We start from the raw sequence: 20,750 nt of genomic DNA, 5'->3' as shown, positions 1-20,750 counted from the left end.
GTGTTCTTTGTGTTTTCAAAATAGTTGAGTACTGTTTTTCAGTTTTCCTGTTGCCATGGGTAACCTGCTTACACACCTGCTTGTCAAATTCATGCCCAAGTATGCCCACTGTAACCATCCCTACATGACTAGTCTCACATACAGATGTAGGATCTTAATTTGATCACCCTGTTGCAGGAGAACTTTCCTGCAATGCAGGACATTTAAAACGTGTAGTGTATTTGAGGTAAAAAAAAAGAAAAGGCTTCTGAAGTTTGTAATTTATACTTTGAAATGTCAGACTTGATTTTCCCTTATGAAAAATGTATCAACCCCTACAAAAATGGCCATTAATGATAATTATCAACATAATAATTCAAATTTCCTGTTGAAGCAAACTGGCTCAAATTAAGATCCTACATCTGTAGGAAAGAAAAATGGTGCGCAATAAAACAAATACAGCAGTAAGGAAATACAAATGAGCAGAAGATGAGGGAGTGCTACAGTAACAGTTTGAAAATATCCCATCCAAAATGTCAAGCAATAAATTTTCCAGGTGGTATCTGTCGAAGGTAGCATGTCTCTTACCTTTGGGGGGGTGAAGCTTGTGTCCCGTTTTCTCACACCATCCCACAGGGTGGATGTCTGCAGAGTTGGAATTCACCCAGAAGTCATAGCAGTCCGAGTTCTTGTCAAAGTGAAGCCGTATTCGGTGTCCTGAAACCTAAACATGGAAGAAGCATTAAGCATCTTCATTCCTAACATGTTCATCCTGTGTTTGCTACACAGAGATTAAGTAGAGAGAAGTGGACATAATTCAAACCAAACAAGCATTTATGGTCTTATAAATACTGTCATTTACTAAATGCCATTGCATAGCAACACATACAGTACATGTTAGTGATCACAACTATTGCTATGCACTGGAACAAGAACAATGACAATGCAGACGTTGCTTCAGATCTTCCCAAAGCTGAAGATATCAATGACATGAGTTTAGACTCCTCTGAGAGGGCAGCGATGATGAGTCGAGGTGAGAGGTTACCTCAGCTACTGTGAGCACACAGTACATGGAGGGGTGCTCTGGGTCCACACCCTCCAGCCTCATACCCAACCGGAATCCATTCTTACTCTGGGGGAAGGCCTGGTGCTGAAAGGAAAACGTGACATAATTCCTTTAAAATACATATTCCCAGACTTATGGAGAATAAATAATGAACTTAACAGTGTTGCTGTAGGCAAAGAATAATATGGTTAATGAGTTGAATAAATGAACTCTAAACATGCAGGACACAATGTAGGCCTTGATGTGAAATTGCATCTTAACCCTGAATGACAAGCTGTAAAGGAGAAATAGAAGAAAGATTAGAATGACTCGAAGGAAACAGAGAATGATAATAGGTTAGACCTCAGTTAATAACCAATTCTAGACAGGCCTGAGGGGTATGATAGCTCACCTCTTTGAACAGTTTAGTGGGGGCAGCAATGGCTTTGTCCTGTTCCAGATAGGAGGCCCAACACCAAGACTTCTTCTTCCCTCCATATGGAACAGCTGCCATAAATAATGATTGGATTGTAACAAGCAATAAATTACATTACATACAGTTTGTGTGTGTGCAATGTCAGTGATTATATCAATTTAGTGATTGGGAAATAGTGAGAAGATTCTGTCCTAAGAGACAGTCCCAAATGGCACCCTATTCCCTATATAGTGCACTACCTTTGATAAGGCCCCATAGCGCACTACATAGGGAATAGGGTGCCATTTGGGACACAAACACCCCTCACAGGTGTCCCTTCCACTGCCTGTTTCTACTTACTGTGTCTCAGCAGGGCTGCATCCCCCCTCCGTTTCCTCCTGCCTCGCGGAGCTCCACGCGTCGTCTTCCTGCTGTCTTTCTCCTCCTGTTTGATTTACACAATAGAACACTAGAAAATTCAGGAACATTCTAATAAAACTAAGAATACTCACAAATACAGTATAGACTAGAGCAATGTGATATTTTGGTGCAGGCAATCAGGACAGTGTTTATGAGGTAGTATGGAAATCATTCTGAATTTGTGTATTAATTTACATGTTTCCATTTTGAAACATTAATGATAAATCAGAGACTATCAGAGAGTTTTCAGCACCAATCAGGTCACAGCATTTTGTGAGTCATTAATTTAGTATGAGTTATGACACCTCAGCAGTAAAAGGCATGCAAGGCTAATGTATCATCCCTCACAATCTTTTGCAATCTGGAGTGATGCAAAAAATGTACAGACAGAGCTCTGGAACTATTTGTCTATAACGTCTTTAAATCACATAAGCAATATCTACAAAATGTGATGAAATATCAAGAAATATCAGTACATTTCTTTAAATGTTGGGAGTGATTTAGTAGGTACACAATGTCTGTAAAAGTGTGTGGGGGGGAAAGCATAGATAAGAATTCCAGATAACAACATTATCTTCCTTGGAGTATAAAGTAATACTGACATAGTCCTCATCATGGTCCTCAGGCAGGACCTCTGTGGTATCCATCTTGTCTGCTAGGCTCTCCTTGTCCTGCTGAAGAGGCCTCTTACGGCTGACCCCCACCACCTCCCCATTGCTCTTAGACACCTCTTTCTTCAGCTTCAGCTCACTGCAGTGGAAAGAATATAGAGTACCAGCGATTTAGAAACTAGTAGTAAAAGGTTATGCAAAAAGTATTATAATTCTTAGAAACTATAGTTTCAGAAATATCTGAACTGGCAAATGTTTCTGCAAAATATCTAAAGTATGACCAGCACAAAACAGTGTTCATTCACTGCATATTCTTGTTATAAAAATGAACTAATGAGATGCAGGGCAGAAAATAATTGAATGAGACAGATTGTGTTACTACTGGTAGACTGAGTTAATACATGCATTTTCAAGTCGTAAATGTACAGGGGGACCACATGTATTTCATATTCATAACGCATTGCGCCTACATTGACTTATTCATGGGACCGGCTGCCTATGTATAATCGTATCATCATCATCAGCTATTAATGGTCTAAATCAAACTTTTGTTTTTTATTGTAATCTAACTCAAAATGTTTCTAATTAAGTGTAATTAATTGTTTATTATAGGATGTATAGGCAGTTTTTTCCCTTCTCTGTTGCCATGGCAGTAGTAAATCCACAGAGGGAATACCACTTTAAGATGTAACGTTCTGTTGGCAGCTTCTCCTCCTATAAGACAATGGATACATGGGGCCCACGGCAATGCAGCACTGGCTCTCACTCTCTCCAGCTCAGAGCATGCATTAGCATCACCGCCAGTCTTTACATTAACTAACTGATCAATTATTCCTGACTTCCAATCTGCATAGGATGGCTGGCCCAAAGAAATTATAGGAGGGAGACTCATTGATTTTCTTAAGCATATGAAGGATGTTTATAGTTGTTCATATAAGCACATTGAGAAATAGAAAATACGATACCAGTAAAAAATGTTTTTATATATATTTGTGTTTCAAAATAGTTTGAACATGATCATTTGACATCAGTGTATGATATCAACATTGACTATGTGAGTCTGTCACTTCTATTATTTCAGTGCACTGTACATAAGGGAAAGTTATTACAAAAGGAATAACCTCATAAGCACAATAAACACCAGTTCAACTACCAGAAAGTAGCATCATATTTTCCCACTGCATCAGGCAGAAACTGAAGTTAGGACCAGACCAGACCCTCTGCACCCTAATCAATCTCTAGTCCTCCCCAGCCCACTCACTCCTGCTGGTCCTGCTGCAGACAGCGCTCGCTGCAGTGAAGGCAGTCAGACAGGAAGTCCACAGGGGAGCCCGTCCTCTGGCAGCGCACACACACACGGCCTCTCTGGACCCACTGCCCCTCCTGCCTCTCCTCTTTCACTGCCACAGACACGCTGTCTGAGAGGGCTGGGGAGGGAGTGAGAGAGAGAGAAAGGGAAGGAGAGAGAGAGAGAAAGGGAAGGAGAGAGAGAGAGAAAGGGAAGGAGAGAGAGGGAGAAAGGGAAGGAGAGAGAGAGAGAGAGAAAGGGAAGGAGAGAGAGAGAGAAAGGGAAGGAGAGAGAGAGAGAAAGAGAGAGAGAGAAAGGGAAGGAGAGAGAGAGAGAAAGAGAGAGAGAGAGAGAGAGAGAGAGAGAGAGAGAGAGAGAGAGAGAGAGAGAGTCGCAAAGTCATCCTCACCCATCTCCTGTGTGGCTAATGAAAAGTTTCTAAGCTCAGGGTCAATAAGAACAGAGTAATGGAATAATGTCAAAGGATCCCATGCATACTCTGTTTGATATTTTTTAACAACAATATAGCCACGAGCTAAACTAAGACATACATTGAAGGCCTAATCAGAAATGTTCAAATAGATAGCTGACAGCTGACCACTTTTAAAGATAATGATTCATCACTTTCTTAGCTTTGAGCTCAATTTGACTGATTCTCATACCTGATTCTGTACATTTGCCCACTGACAAAGAAATGATCAGTCTATAATTTTAATGGTAGGTTTATTTGAACAGTGAGAGACAGAATAACAACAACAAAATCCAGAAAAATGCATGTCAAAAATGTTATAAATTGATTTGCATTTTAATGAGGGAAATAAGTATTTGACCCCCTCTCAATCAGGAAGATTTCTGGCTCCCAGGTGTCTTTTACACAGGTAACGAGCTGAGATTAGGAGCACACTCTTAAAGGGAGTGCTCCTAATCTCAGCTTGTTACCTGTATAAAAGACACCTGTCCACAGAAGCAATCAATCAATCAGATTCCAAACACTCCACCATGGCCAAGACCAAAGAGCTCTCCAAGGATGTCAGGAACAACATTGTTGACCTACACAAGGCTGGAATGGGCTACAAGACCATCGCCAAGCAGCTTGGTGAGAAGGTGACAACAGTTGGTGCGATTATTCGCAAATGGAAGAAACACAAAATAACTGTCAATCTCCCTCGGCCAGGGGCTCCATGCAAGATCTCACCTCGTGGAGTTGCAATGATCATGAGAACGGTGAGGAATCAGCCCAGAACTACACGGGAGGATCTTGTCAATGATCTCAAGGCAGCTAGGACCATAGTCACCAATAAAAACAATTGGTAACACACTACGCCGTGAAGGACTGAAATCCTGTAGCGCCCGCAAGGTCCCCCTGCTCAAGAAAGCACATAACCAGGGCTGTCTGAAGTTTGCCAATGAACATCTGAATGATTCAGAGGAGAACTGGGTGAAAGTGTTGTGGTCAGATGAGACCAAAATCGAGCTCTTTGGCATCAACTCAACTCGCCGTGTTTGGAGGAGGAGGAATGCTGCCTATGACCCCAAGAACACCATCCCCACCGATGGACGGGGCCATGTACCGTCAAATCTTGCGTGAGAACCTCCTTCCCTCAGCCAGGGCATTGAAAATGGGTCGTGGATGGGTATTCCAGCATGACACTGACCCAAAACACACAGCCAAGGCAACAAAGGAGTGGCTCAAGAAGAAGCACATTAAGGTCCTGGAGTGGCCTAGCCAGTCTCCAGACCTTAATCCCATAGAAAATCTGTGGAGGGAGCTGAAGGTTCGAGTTGCCAAACGTCAGCCTCGAAATCTTAATGACTTGGAGAAGATCTGCAAAGAGGAGTGGAACAAAATCCCTCCTGAGATGTGTGCACACCTGGTGGCCAACTACAAGAAACGTCTGATGATTGCCAACAAGGGTTTTGCCACCAAGTACTAAGTCATGTTTTGCGGAGGGGTCAAATACTTATTTCCCTCATTAAAATGCAAATCAATTTATAACATTTTTGACATGCGTTTTTCTGGATTTATTTTTGTTTTGTTTTTGTTGTTGTTGTTATTTTGTCTCTCACTGTTCAAATAAACCTACCATTACAATTATAGACTGATCATGTCTTTGTCAGTGGGCAAACGTACAAAATCAGCAGGGGATCAAATACTTTTTTCCCCTCACTGTATATCAGAGGTATCCTAAACTAAAAGATGAAAACATATTTCAGACAGCACAGTTACCTGATGTAATTATCTGGTGTTGTGACTAGTCATAAAAACAAAGCCACCACTACTGATGTCCAGTAGTTTCTTGAAGACTGCATGCATGGTATATGATAAGGTAGTGAAAACTGTCAGTTAAACATGCCTACTTGAAAGAGAAACATGAAAGAGAAAATATATGCACATCCCAGCAGGTCAGGTGCTAGAGAGACAGGTGCATATTATGTAAGATCCCAATGGGGATACAAACATTGTACATGTGTAGGCTTACATCTCACAAATATATCCCTGTTGGGAGCATATCAAAGTTGTATACACTGAACCATGCCATCTTACCCTCCTGAGCAGTGGGCACTATCCATGTAGTGGTGGCTTGAGCCTTCTTTACCCTCTCATCATCACCCTCCTCTGATAGGACCTCCAAGACTCCAAACTCATTCACCTTAAACTGATGAACATAACACACACACACGTGAGGAGTAATGGCATATTATATTTAGATGAATACTGTGATTAGGGCCATGAGACCTGGTCAGGAAAAACTAAAACTAATTACGATTTTTACAATTTATGATGTATACAATTATATATAACATTGCATTTGTCATTACAAAAATGGCTCATTCAATTTCATTATAATGTTTCCTTTTTCTGCTAGGTATAACACATGTAAAAAAAGATGTATATATATATATATGACAACATTGAATCTTTTTGGAAATTGTGGTGATCTGTACCTTTAGCTCACTCCCAGGTAAGGTTCCAACACCATCATTCCAGTCCATGGCACCATACACATCAAAATCAGGGGCTACTGCATTTGTGGTGTCTGTAGACTCATCCATGTTAAAAATGGGGATATCTGAAATAGACAATGATCGATGAAGCCAAGCCAGAAAATAAATAATGCACTGCAGAATAAATATGTCATAGGCCTACTAAATCGACATAAATTGACTTTAAAAAGGTTTTTTAAAACATTAGCTAACTAAATTCCAACTCAAATGAAAAGAAGAGAGACAAAGTAACGTTTCACAGAGCCACTTGGCAACAATGTTTCAATAACATTTCACAGAGCTGCTTCGCAACAATGTTTCACTACTGTCGAAATGTAACAGCGGAAGCCATGTGATTTTAACTCGATGACGTGCATCAACCACTAGAGGTCATTGCTGACAAGCTTTAGACGACTGCGTTTGAAACTTTCAGTCCCTATTCAACAATGAAATCACTGAACAAAACATGGAGACGAAAATGTCTAATGTATTTAACAGAAAATAAGAATTATTGGTAGTTTATGCAATATGATGCGTCAATATTGCTGTCTTTCAAATATAATTCCTGATATTGGGGTAGGGTTTAGGCTATAATTTATGTTTTATGTATGCGCCTATAAACTATAGGCATTCAGGCAGTTACAGTAGCCTATGTCAACAGCAAATCGTTGACATTCATTTATGAAATTGCAATATGAAAGTAACTTCAAATTGACGAGAACATATAATTTCATTTACAACCCAAACTATTTGAAGGATTACTCCTCTCTGCTAAATGTCAAAATTGCATCGTATGCGGGAATACTTTTTTGAAGGATAAAAAAATATTATTACAAAGGAAAATTCCGCGTGTTGACTGTGCACATATTATTCTCCATGTGTGTTAGATTTTATCATCAGATGCTCATTGTCGGTTATGAGCGGTATTCATATTTATTTCGAGCTCTTTGAGTCAAATAGTTTTTATTAAGAGTGGGATTAAATTATTCGGTTGGGCGCAACCAGTTCGCATTTCCTTTATATTCCAACTAGGAGTGTTACAGGTACGTAGTGATGTCCCGTAGCAAGACGCCCAACATGCATTGTATCAGATCTAAACACTTTTCTTTGCTCTGATAATATTAAATGTGTTTTAAAGGCAGTTCCCCAAAATGGCGGAGCTGGAATATACTCTATATAATTCTCACCGGCAGGCCTGCAGACTCGTTGCACTACAACAAAAAATATATTTAACTGCCTTGACAGCTTTTTGTAAGGAAATGGTGATATAAATATTTTAGTCCAGCTCGCTTGTCAAGCGCACGGTTCCTCCTTTCCACATCCATAAACTGGAATTACACAGAAGCGCATTATTCTTGAAAGAGTACACTATACCATTATTATATACGTCTCCAAGAGACAAGAAATGTAGCGCAACATATTTTCTATCGATTGCAGTAATTTTCGACGCAACTTTTGTTACAATTTTAGAACGCAATAGATTAACGCTCTACATTGAACCTCTTCCTGGCTGATATTATTGATGACACGTCCAGTCGTTTTGTACTTTATTGCTAAGTTTTGGTCAAATTCCGTCTCAATTAACCTCTAATGAAAGTATTAGACTACACAATTGATCACTAATTACTATAAGACATAATTTTCTGCATTAACTGTTTTATCCTAAAGTACATTTGTTTTAATTTGTCTGTTTCTTACCCAAAATTCTCCCACGAGTACTGACAAATTGCCCAGGCAGCCGTCAATGCGCATGAGCGTGGCTCTGAGCGAGTGCTTGCAGTGGGTGCTCCAGCTAGACTGTAGAACACATGATGGCAATATCGAAAGTTTTAGCTGGTTGAGTAACAAAATATTTATAGATTAAGCCATTATTTGTCGCATAACCTTGCCATCGAAATAAAACCATCAGCAAATGATTATTGATGCGTTGTGGATATTTGGAGACTGAAATAGGCGATGATTGGAATACAAGAGCACGAATACCATGTTACTAAAAATAAAACCTAGTTTGCTTGTCGACAGTGAAACCGGGTGACTTGCGAAATAGCACAAAGAACGTCCGAAAACGTTTCAATACCGACATTGTGTTGTATCCTAGTACGTAGTGCGCCATCAACCCATTTTTTCAATTTTGTGCTTAGGTTTACGCAGCAAGCTTGTTTGCGTTGCAGTTGATATAATACAATGAAGCTGTCCATGTGAGTCCTGTGCAAGAAACTATGCAAATAAAATCAGATTGATGTACAACGTTTATTTATGCCATGTTATAGTTCCATTACTATAAACACATTGGCTCAACTTGATTTAATGACATCAAAATGTAAAACAGTAATAGGCTGTAGCCATGGCCTACTGTTTAATTCCACAACTCAAATACCTTTATTGGACTTCTAGTTAGCTTATCTAGAGTTGTTCCAGTAAAAGTAATAGTACAGAATAGAATATAATATATTACGTTAGAGTAGAATACATAAAGTATGACTTTCATCAGTAATGGCTGTCTAGAGACAGACACAAATGTACAGTAACTATATGTGCAGATTTGTAGTCAATCAGCTTATTGTTACCAATGCCTGCAGTTATAAAACAAATGGTTATGATCATGAGTATGACTACTTTTTTTCTGTAAAATCTTTCATGCTTTGTCATCAGATTATTATGGGCTGCTCTGTGAGAGCATGTCTGGCTAACGCATACTGCATGGGGTGTTACTGCTGTTGCAGATCACCATACTGTACATTTCATTTGATACTTATGGAGATCAATTTCAATTCAATGAATGTGCATAGTGGAATGGCATGCGGGCAAAGATTTGATTGGGAGCACTTTCTTGCATAAGACTGAGCATTTAGCTGAAGACATTCTTTTTGTTGGTGATCTGTCTCTTCTCTAATGCATGATTGGCGTCACGGTACAATCCACTCACTGTATAGAACATTAGTGATTAGTGTCACTAATTCACTAAAAAGTAAAGAAGCTCAATCAGGGCATGGAGGGTGATTGTCAAAAGACATACTGAAGACTGGATTTATGACTGGGATAATGATTTAAGTGCTTAGGACTTGTTTGCTTTTCCTCAAAGTTCTGTCATGATTTTAACAACCGTGTAGCAGGAGCCTGTTCAATGTCTCAACTCTAAACATTCAAGAATATGTCCAGTTTCACAGAGAACATATGTAGTAGCACACACACACAGCAAAGTCTCCAGTGTTAAATCAACACTGTAGAGTGTTAAATTTAACACGGTTCCAGTGTCTATACGGTCCACACTTTACAGTGTTAAATTAACACTTTGCTTAGTGTAAAGTCTTATTTGCATATTTCCCAGTGTGCCTTGCCTTTTGAGTGAATTGTAGAGATACAACCCATGACTGTATTTGTTAGTGACAGTGACATGGTTGTTGCATTCATTCATTTTCAGTCCTGTGGACTTCACCAAGTGAGATCCTAAGCGAATATGTTATCATTAAAATGTAATTGTTTAAGACAATACAATATGTATTTCATAACGCCTTATTTTGAGGGCCTAGTTTTAACCTAATACAGTGACCTCAAACTCATGCTGGCTTGCAAAGTGATCTGTAATTCCTATTGGAATCCAGCCAGAGTGGGGATATCTAACATTTGGAATTTGTATTCACCTGCAACCTGTATTCAGAATGACTGCCTGGATTGGGGAGACTAAAATATGAAACTACCTAAAGCATCTGAACTGGAACAACCATTTCAGTAACCGGTGTAATAAGTCCAAGTAACAGATTGGATTAGTTTAGGAAAATGTTGTTTATACTTGAGTAGCATAAGATTAATAAATAAATCAATGTACATGAAAAAGCATAGATATTGAATCAAACTATTCTAAAAACCAACCTGCAATAGAGCATGCTGGGAAATATGATAATGATGGGCATGATTTTGGTTCAACTCTGGTTATTAATGCCAACACTCGGGTTCTTTTACACCAATGAGTGTTAAATTAACACTTACAGAGTTAACTTAACTCCTGAATCAACATTAGAAAAGTTAGACTGAAAAATCTACTAGGTAACACTGGCCAATTTGCTGTGCAGTATACTGTAGATCAACTGTCCAGGGAAGCAGAGAATTCCACAGTTCTAAAGAAGTGTGTGACCTATTTACATTTAATTTACTCAGAGTCATGTCTGGCTGGCCTCCTGGTTCTCCAGCAGCTGTTACAGTATATACACCCCAACAGGCCAACACCACATTAATAGCTTAAAAAACAATACGGCTCAGTGAATATGTATGCAGTGACATCACAGGGATGTGAAGACAGGTTGGTTGTCACCCCACTCAGGTGTATTTCTAGCCACTGTGTGTGGGTGATGCTGTAGAAGTGGTCCGGGCCTTGGGGGCGGGCTTTATCCAGCCTGGATTGAGACAGGAAGCTTTTTGCATGTGTGTAATCCCATTAACCATTAAGACCAGCCCTCATCCCCTGGTGTGTTTGCTCTACTGTAGGCTACCTTCTAGTGTCTCCACTGATAAAAGAAAAGGCGGCCATTCATGTTGTTGGACTACTGTTGCAGGTGTTGTGGGTATTGTGGGTCTACTCTGAAGCGCTATGGACCAACACCAGTCAAGATCAAGACCAACGTCAGTGAAACATGGGTAAAGACCTTGGACTTCAGTTTTGGATACAACAGGAAATTTAGTAGTAGAGAACGACAGTAGGTGTACATGTTTACCAGTGTCTACTTAATGTGGCACTGTGTACATAGGTCATGTGCTGCTGTAGTTGCTCACTATTCAATTTAGAGCATTTGGTATAGAATTCTAATACCTTCCATTGAAATGACTGAACCTATCTGAATTCAGTTTATGCAAGTATTCAGTCTGAAAATGGCCAAAAAAACTTTTATGTAGTTTTGTGGAAACAGCAATGGTCGAAGGAATCCATATTATTGTGGATCATATTTTAGGTTTTATTAAGAATGAGTGACTTACATTTTAAGGGTCTTGTGTGATGGAGTCTTATGTGATGTTAACATGTATTACAGATTGTTCTCCAGAACTTGCTGATGTGCATGATATCCTTCTATGCTGTTTACTACATAGTGGTCAGTCTCTGCATTGGTATTCTGAGGTGAGTCTAAAATAATATATATTTTCCACAATATTCAAATGAAGTATATCCTGTCTTTCATATAGTTTCATTGTCATATGTTGTGGTACATGATTGACGTGTACTTCCTGTCTCGTGAACACAGAAACGACCCACTAAAGAATGCACAGTGTCTGCATGGAACCCTCATTTTGGTTTCTGTCAGAAAGCATCACAATATGTCTCCAGTGCTACCTCACACTGTAACTACAGTTAATGGCAAATGAACCATTTCTGACCCAAGTTTCTCATTATTCATAATCTCTGCAGGGTACATGAGGTTGACAGCCTTTTAGCACCCTTTGACTACACAACACAACCATCATGGCAAAGTCCAAAATACCTAGGTGAGTTGATCCAATACTTTATTCTTGTTATTCAGTAGTTAGCAACCTCACCCTTTTTTAGATATACTACCTCTAATTCTGTGTGTTCATGTTGGTAAGCATGTTAGCTGAGGTGTGTAGTTTGTATTTCCTGCATAGTGACAGTGATCTCTATGGAGGTGACCTATCTTTTGGGAGGCCTGATATTTGCGTGGATTGTCGAGGAGTGGGTGTGGGACTACGCCATTACAGTCACACTAATACACATCGGTCTGACGGTAGCAGGTAAGCAGCAAGAGAGTGAGGCAAGGGGACAAGAATCTCATTGTCCAAGGTTTCATAAATGTACGCTTTTCTGAACAAACCTGACATCACTCAAACCATCAATGATTTGTATTTGGCATATTTACTCTTTAGGTAAATCGACAGATTAATACAATTATGTACATATGGTCTAATCACTGCCTGGTGTATATGCAGCTGTCCACTTTGTATTTACATCTGTGTCAAGCGCCATGCTTCAAGGGTCCCTCTTTCTATTGGTTAACATCAATTAATGTCGCTACTGTATAGCAAGCAGCCCTATAGTGTGATGGCGTCTGGCTGTCTGGTGCTGCCAGTGCTCTACAATAAAGCCAGGTTTGATAATAGCAAACACATCAATGACTCCATATGAGTCTACTTCCCATCTGAGACACACTTTTCAGTGGATGTTTTAGTATCAGTTTCAGTATCTGCTAATGAATTGGATTAGAAGAACAAACGATGTCAATGTTAATCCTATCATTGAATTGATGGGATTTCAATCTACAGTAGGTTATGTTATGCAAGGTTGTAAGGCTGCTTTAGTATAAACAGGCTTGTCAGAAGAACATCATGATCATACAGTTTCACAAGCTGACAGAAAGCTTGATTTTATGTATTAGTTTATTTGTTATGGTTGAATATGTGTCATATTCAATTACTATCCTGTCTGTTTCTTTCATCCAGTTATGTCTGATTTCCCATCAACAGAACATTATTGGATTGCTCTTGGTAAGGAATCATACTTGATTTCAGACAATTTGGAGCCAATAAAAATATTATTTGTTGTTATGTACAGCGTATTTTGATCATTGCATGAATTAGTCGTTCTACATTTATTTAGCAAGTGATTCAATACCTGATGCATTCAAATAGGTCTATCCTTTAAATCCACTTGTTCACTCATCTTATCCATTCTGTGTGTCATAGGTTCTGGATTGGTGATGATGATTTTCGGAGGCCAACTTCTAGCATACAAGCTTTTCAGGAATAATTTTGTGTATCCGGATGAGCTCCAAAATTTCTAACAAAAACATTGAGCTTTTCTTCTATAAAATGATGTAGGGTCAATAATATGTTTTTATACTCTGTTTTTTTGTACTACACAACTTTGGTACTCTGTAAATCCACATATCATATTTTGCAATTCTAGGTTGTTTGGAAGGAATTGTTGAGAATATTAAACACTTCTTGCCAACAATGTTCTTGTTTTTGTGTATCTTGTTCATATCCTCCTCCATGCCATTGGAAATAATAAGGAATCACTTGCTCTTTTTAGAGGTGAAATAAACACAAGTGTTATTACTGTGTTATTACTGTAACAAAGTGTTATTACTGTGTTATTACTGTAACAAAGTGTTATTACTGTGTTATTACTGTAACAAAGAGTTATTACATTGACATTTTAGTAATTTAGCAGTCACTCTTATCCAGAGCGACTTACAGGAGCAATTAGGGTTAAAACAAAGTGGTATTAGTGTCTTATAACACATTACCTAATTAAAACACTGAGGAACTTTAGGGATCGCATAGTGGTGATTGTTATTAAGCCTGAGCATCTGTTGTCTGTTAAAGCCCTTTGGATTAAAAATGCTTAGAATTACTGAGGCAGTAGCGAGCAGTCAGTCCCTAGTCACAGTTGTAATCCCAGTGACCCCACATTTACACAGACACACCCCAGACAGTGAAGTAAGTCAAAGACTGGAAGTCAACTAAAAGGTCAACTAAAAGGATTGAAAAGCTACAACAGGAAATATATCTACCCATAATATGGTTGATCTGCTAAATATTAGTGATTTAGCAAACACTCTTATTCAGAGAGATTTAGAGGAGAAATTAGGGTTAAATGCCTTGCTCAAGGGCACAGACCTTTCACCTAGTCAGCTTGGGGATTTGAACCAGCATCCCTTTGATTACTGGCCCAACGCTCTTAACCCCCAGGCTACCTGCCGCACCAACTTTCAGACCTACAGTTTGATTCTATCACCACCCCCTTCCATTCACTTTGACAACAACTATAGCAGCATGCTCTTTGTAGTGGATTTGTAGTAGGAAAGAGAGCACTAACTAAGAAGGGCCTTAACCATTTGATAAGATTAGGCAAAGATGCAGAAGGGTGTATGGGAGGGGACGCAAGGGGAGCTCTTCAGGGGCTGATTGCGTACAGCATGTGTGCTCTGTGTGAGTGTGTACGTGTGTGTGTGTGTGTGTGTGTGTGACTGTGTGTGTGACTGTGTGTGTGTCAACACCACTCTGCAGCACATGGCGAGGTGAGCCACGGAGTCAGAGAGGTCCTCCCCTCCTCCCCACCCCAGGTTTTTAGAGCTTGTTTTACTGAACATGTCTCATACTGTATCTATTATGGGATGTGGGATTTTGTTGATGTAACTTGGACATGAGTGAATTATGTGTGTTGACTGTGTTACAAGATCACTGAAAACATTTACTACCCTTATTTTTTCTTTTTCTGATGAGGTTCTGTGTGTTGAGATAGGGCAGCTTGGTGATAGTCCTTTATCCAAGAGGGATATTTAAAGTTGGCAGAGCCGCAGAGGACAAAGCTGGCAGAAAAAAATAATAATAAACCTTTCAGGAATAACAAAATAGTATACCATGGATGATAAAATCATATGAAGGCTATTGTTCCGACAAAATAAATAGCCGAAACCTTGTCACCACAGAATATGACAAATATCATGTTGACATTCCTAACCTTGTGTAAGAAGCCAAGCAACACCACATCTGTCATGTGCAGATTCAGTTTCACTCCATTCTTGTACCTGATGGTGTAGATTTTACCTTGGTAAGAGCTTTGCTCAGATCATAGTGTCCACACCTTTCCAGAAGGATTAAGATAGGGCTTTATTCATCGAATATCAAATACATATATGGGTTAAAGTGTTAAGTAACATGCCAAGAATATAAATGTTTCTGTTTAGTGAATTGACACAAGGTTTTGTTATAGGCCTACTTGTATTTCAAACACTTGATCAGAGTAGTAGTAGTATTAGTAGTATTTATTAGGATCCCCAGTTAGCTGCTGCTGAGGCAGCGGCTACTCTTCCTGGGGTCCAAACAGGAATAAAAAAATAACAAATTAAATACATAATAAAACATAATACACAGTACATAGCACTACATATGCCAGGAGAGATTGACATGCATGTTATTGACATTTGCCCTCTGTGTACATCTGAGTGCAATGCGTGCTGCTCTGTCCTGGAACAACTGCAATTTGCCTATGTCCTTCATTGCCACACCTGACCACATAACTGGGCAGTAGTCCAGACGCGACAAAACTCAGGCCTGTAGGACCTGTCTGGTTGACTTAGATGTCAAGAAAGCAGAGTAACGCATTATAATGGACAGACCTCTGTGACAGCAGTAGATTTAGCAGTAGATTTACCAGCAGATCCATTTTCTAATCTGACTATGACTATGATGCCATGATAAGCACTAAATACATGGCATAATTCATAATTCGAAAGGTCAACTGCCTGACCAGTCCTAGCCAAACAGTCCATACATGATGACTGGTACCAGAGGTATACACAGAGGGAATTACCATGTAAAATTCAATACCAACAGTAACACTTCATTTAACCTACTGTGATATTATTTAAGTTTAATGCAGCTTAGTGGCTATTAAGTATTCAATTGTGATTAATACTGCCCACTTGTTGTTCTATTCACGCCCACTGATAGGCGTTATCGCAGCAATGAACCCAGATCCTTTTTGAGCATCATTACCAGTGATTCAAAAACAAAGGGATTTCCTCTGCTGCACCCAACAGACACAGAACATGTTGTAACTGAGCACCAGATGGCAGTATAGGGGTAGTCCACTAACTTACTGTAGTATGGGAGGCCTTTATTGTAATGGCCAATGCTGGTCAGAAGTCAAACCTATGAGGCGTGTTGGAGCTGGTCTGATAACTTTTCACACCAGGAGAAAGGTCTTCCCATTCAGCCTGCCAATTTACTAATTGATTGGAACAGAATGTAACAGTTTGTAAGTGTAACATAATGTTTTTTTCTTCTGGCATGCACAAGAGCTCCACATAGTTCCTCAACATATTCTAATTGGGGATATGGACATTTACATAAATCACACAAAATACACAAATTGAATAACTGTTGTACTGCAGTTATCACAGTTTTACTACACAGCTATAAGAGCAAGTTAATGCAGGCTTAAATGCCATGAATCCATAACACTAGGCAATAGTCACAGAGGACCTCAGATCAATATCGGGATCAGAATGGTGAATTATAATTCACAAAGTACAGGTGGAATGAAAGGGAATACTTCATTATATTGCATTATAATGCGTCATGCATCATGATTAATATCAATATAGGCCAAGGATGAGCTATAACATATCGTAACTTGGAATATTAGAGCAGTAAAACATGATTGTGCTGTTTTCAGGTCAGTGCCTTGAGATAGGATATTAGTAGTGCTGGGGCCAATGGCTGGGGGACCATATAAGTAAGTAGATAAGATAGATGGCTGGGACAAGAAAAAAAGTGATCTTTCATTGTCTTCTAGGAGTGACTCAGCCCAAATTACACGGCTCAACGGCATTCTGGGCGGTGCTTTCAGGCAGCTGTTGATTATACATGTTAGGGGAGGCAGTGAGTGAGATCATTGAGAGACAGCCCCACTCGCACACACAGCTCTACTACTCCTAGAGCTGTGTACATTAAGTTACTTGCGAACTTCAACAATAATGCAGCATGAGTCGCGCAACATGAGTCGCCAGCAGGACGCCAAGAGAGTCATATTGACCGGGTATTTTAGCAATAGTGAAGTTTTACCGCCCGCCTCGCGTGTCGATAGTGCCGAAGAGATCGAGTCTTCATCGTTGAGGTGAGCGGATAGTCTGTTATTGAACATAGCGTACTGTATGTAACATTCTAACATTGCCGCCTCAATAGTGACGAGAGGTACAAAGGTCTTCCAGTTGCCTAGCATCTTCTCTTTTTAGACAGATATGGCTACCAGTTGCCCCGTTTGTAATCTAACCTCTAACAGAACACTCAGTAGCCTTCAAGCCACCGCTGACTTTTCCATGTGTTGATACATTGTTTCCTATGATGGATATTTGAAATCGAATGAGTTCATAGACTAAACAAGCAGTGACAATACACCCGTGCGTACGACAAGGCAAGCACTATAAATACCAGTTGTAGGCTAAACTAGGCTCTTTTTATTAGGCTACAGAAAACTTGAGCGCAAGCCCTTACAGAATATATACTGAACAAAAATATAAACGCAACAATTTCAACAATTGTACTGAGTTACAGTTCATATAGGGAAATCAGTCAATTGAAATAAATAAATTAGGCCCTAATCTATGGATTTCACATTACTGGGTAGGGGCACAGCCATGGGTGGGACTGAAGGGCATAGGCCCACCCACTTGGGAGCAAGGCCCACCCACTGGGGAGCCAGGCCCAGCCAATCAGAATGAGTTTTTCCTCACTAAAGGGCTTTATTACAGACATAAATACTCCGGGTGGCTGGTCTCAGATGATCCCGCAGGTGAAGAAGCCAGATGTGGAGGTCCTGGGCTGGCGTGGTTACACGTGGTCTGCGGTTGTGAGGTCAGTTGGACGTACTGCCAAATTCTCTAAAACGATGTTGGAGGCAGTTTATGGTAGAGAAATGAACATTACATTCTCTGGCAACAGCTCTGGTGGACATTTCTGCAGTCAGCATGCCAATTCCAAGCTCCCTCAGTGGCATTGTGTTGTGTGACAAAACTGCACATTTTAGAGTGGCCTTTTATTGTCCCCAGCACAACGTTCACCTGTGTAATGATCATGCTGTTTAATCAGCTTCTTGTTATGCCACATCTGTCAGGTGGATGAATTATCTGGCAGACATATCAGTGTGGATGTCGGATCACCACCTCAAGCTGAACCTCGGCAAGACGGAGCTGCTCTTCCTCCCGGGGAAGGACTGCCCGCTCCATGATCTCGCCATCACGGTTGACAACTCCATTGTGTCCTCCTCCCAGAGTGCAAAGAACCTTGGCGTGACCCTGGACAACACCCTGTCGTTCTCCGCTAACATCAAAGCGGTGACCTGATCCTGCAGGTTCATGCTCTACAACATTCGCAGAGTACGACCCTACCTTACACAGAAAGTGGCACAGGTCCTAATCTAGGCACTTGTCATCACCCGTCTGGATTACTGAAACTCACTGTTGGCTGGGCTCCCTGCCTGTGCCATTAAACCCCTACAACTTATCCAGAACGCTGCAGCCCGTCTGGTGTTCAACCTTCCCAAGTTCTCTCATGTCACCCAGCTCCTCCGCACACTCCACTGGCTTCCAGTTGAGGCTTGCATCTACTACAAGACCATGGTGCTTGCCTACAGAGCTGTGAGGGGAACGGCACCTCCTTACCTTCAGGCTCTGATCAGACCCTACACCCAAACGAGGGCACTACGTTGATCCACCTCTGGCCTGCTAGCTCCCCTACCTCTACGGAAGCACAGTTCCCGCTCAGCCCAGTCAAAGCTATTCGCTGCTCTGGCACCCCAATGGTGGAACAAGCTCCCCCACGACGCCAGGACAGCGGAATCACTGACCACCTTCTGGAGACACTTGAAACCCTACCTCTTTAAGGAATACCTGGAATAGTATAAAGTAATCCTTCTTTCAGCTCATGAAACATCGGACCAACACTTTACATGTTGCGTTTATATTTTTGTTCAGTATATATCATTTTTTGTTACACAAACATTGTTTGTTCTGCAAATGTATAAATAACAATAAACTCCACGCATAGACTACAGGGTGAGGACACACACCTAAACCTAACCCCCAAACCTAACCATAATTCTAACCCTAAACCTAACCCCAAAGCTTAAAATAGCCTCTGTCCTCGTGGGGACGTGGGAAATGTCCCCACAAGGGATAATTTTCCTTGTTTTACTATCCTTGTGGGGACTATTTTTCCCTCCCCATTCAAATGGCCATCTGTAAAAGCAGAGTTACTGTTATAGGCTGGAGCTGCGGTTCAAGTTCACGTTTTTTATTAGTCATATGTACAGGACGCACATGGTATACACCATCCAATGAAATGCATACTTGCAGGTTCCTTCTTGACAATGCAACAACAATAAGAAATAATAAAAGATAAGAATATGAACTTAAAGTAAATGGCTCAGTAGAATAGAATAACAATTTTAGCATAAGAATAATACAGGAAAGCGCAATTTATGGAACAATATTTACACATGTATCAGAAATGTGATTTCCTGGGTTTTATATATATTTCCACACTAAGAGGTTGGAATAATACTGTGAGATTATAAAAATGATGACAATGCGCTTTTAGTGTAAGAGCTGTTTGAAAAGACCGGCTGACATTTCTGCCTGTTTTGCTGGGATTGAGTTTTAGCCTGCCTGGTGACATCACCAATAAAAAAGAGTTTCAAACCTCTCTGCCTATAACAGCTAGTTTTCAGTTTCCTCTCCCCACTTACACCACTCCCAGACAGTCCTAGCAAAGTTATTGCTTGATAAATGTCTCTTTGCTATATATATTATTCTTTTTTTTATTTTTTATTATTATTATTATTATTATTATTATTATTATTATTATAATAAAAAAATCACAGTAAGGTACTTAATTGTTACCCATAAATGATTTGATATTGAGATAAAAAACAGCTGCATTGGACCTTTTAAATTGTGCTGTATTAGCAATAGTAAATAAGATTCTGGTAGCAGCAATTGTGACGTGAGTGTCTATGTGTGCTAAGGTGTGGAGAGTCAGTGCAGGGGGTCAGTCCAGTTCAAGTGTTCAGCAGTCTAATGGCTTGTTGATAGAAACGGTGTCTGAACCAGTTGGTATCAGACCTCAGTCAGTGTCTACCCAACGGTAAGTGTCTGCCCCACGGCAAGGGAGTGAACAGCTCATGGCTGGGGTGTGTGGGGTCCTTGATGATTCTGTGGGACTTCCTCAGGCACAGTTTCAAGTAGATGCTCTGGATGGGTGGCAACACGGCCCCAGTGATGTACTGGGCAGTCTTCACCACCCGCTGGAGGGCCTTGCGGTCGTGGACGGAGCAATTCCCGTACCATTCCATGATGAAACCGGGCAGGACGCTCTCAATGGTGCAGCGGTAGTATTTTGAGAGGACCCGGGTTGGCATGCCTAATTTCTTCAGCCGCCTTAGGAAGTAGAGACACTGTTGCGCCCTCTTGACAAGAGTGGTGATGTAGTTGGTGCATG

At 40.4% G+C, this 20,750-nt stretch overlaps 3 protein-coding genes across 3 annotated transcripts in view; 2 read left to right on the top strand and 1 right to left on the bottom strand.

Moving 5' to 3' along the window:
- Positions 1-6,812, bottom strand: part of LOC311108708 (lethal(3)malignant brain tumor-like protein 3) — a gene marked incomplete at its 5' end in the record, with an annotated part of 56,244 nt that extends 49,432 nt beyond the window's left edge. Inside the window, 8 exons of the mRNA XM_084151427.1 lie at positions 568-703; positions 1,025-1,129; positions 1,437-1,531; positions 1,800-1,884; positions 2,462-2,609; positions 3,732-3,897; positions 6,304-6,415; positions 6,705-6,812. Of these exons, the coding sequence (XP_084007553.1) occupies positions 568-703; positions 1,025-1,129; positions 1,437-1,531; positions 1,800-1,884; positions 2,462-2,609; positions 3,732-3,897; positions 6,304-6,415; positions 6,705-6,812 (955 nt within the window). The remainder of the gene's footprint in view (positions 1-567; positions 704-1,024; positions 1,130-1,436; positions 1,532-1,799; positions 1,885-2,461; positions 2,610-3,731; positions 3,898-6,303; positions 6,416-6,704) is intronic.
- Positions 6,813-11,270: 4,458 nt separating this feature from the next.
- Positions 11,271-13,525, top strand: LOC311108533 (putative transmembrane protein 244; the record flags this gene model as incomplete). The annotated part of the gene is made up of 6 exons (XM_084151180.1): positions 11,271-11,375; positions 11,765-11,850; positions 12,139-12,215; positions 12,354-12,479; positions 13,185-13,229; positions 13,428-13,525. 6 exons carry the CDS (start codon positions 11,271-11,273, stop codon positions 13,523-13,525), a joined length of 537 nt encoding a protein of 178 aa, XP_084007306.1.
- Positions 13,526-17,175: 3,650 nt separating this feature from the next.
- LOC311108606 (rho GTPase-activating protein 18-like) overlaps positions 17,176-20,750 on the top strand; it is a 30,151-nt gene continuing 26,576 nt past the window's right edge. The window contains exon 1 of the mRNA XM_084151269.1: positions 17,176-17,370. Coding sequence (XP_084007395.1) covers positions 17,231-17,370 — 140 coding nt within the window. The 5' untranslated portion in view covers positions 17,176-17,230. The remainder of the gene's footprint in view (positions 17,371-20,750) is intronic.

The sequence above is a fragment of the Coregonus lavaretus genome (assembly GCF_964263955.1).
Source record: "Coregonus lavaretus genome assembly, chromosome: 33".
NCBI lineage: Eukaryota > Metazoa > Chordata > Actinopteri > Salmoniformes > Salmonidae > Coregonus > Coregonus lavaretus.
The sequence above is the reverse complement of the archived record's forward strand: the minus strand, read 5'-3'. Positions and strand labels throughout refer to the sequence as shown.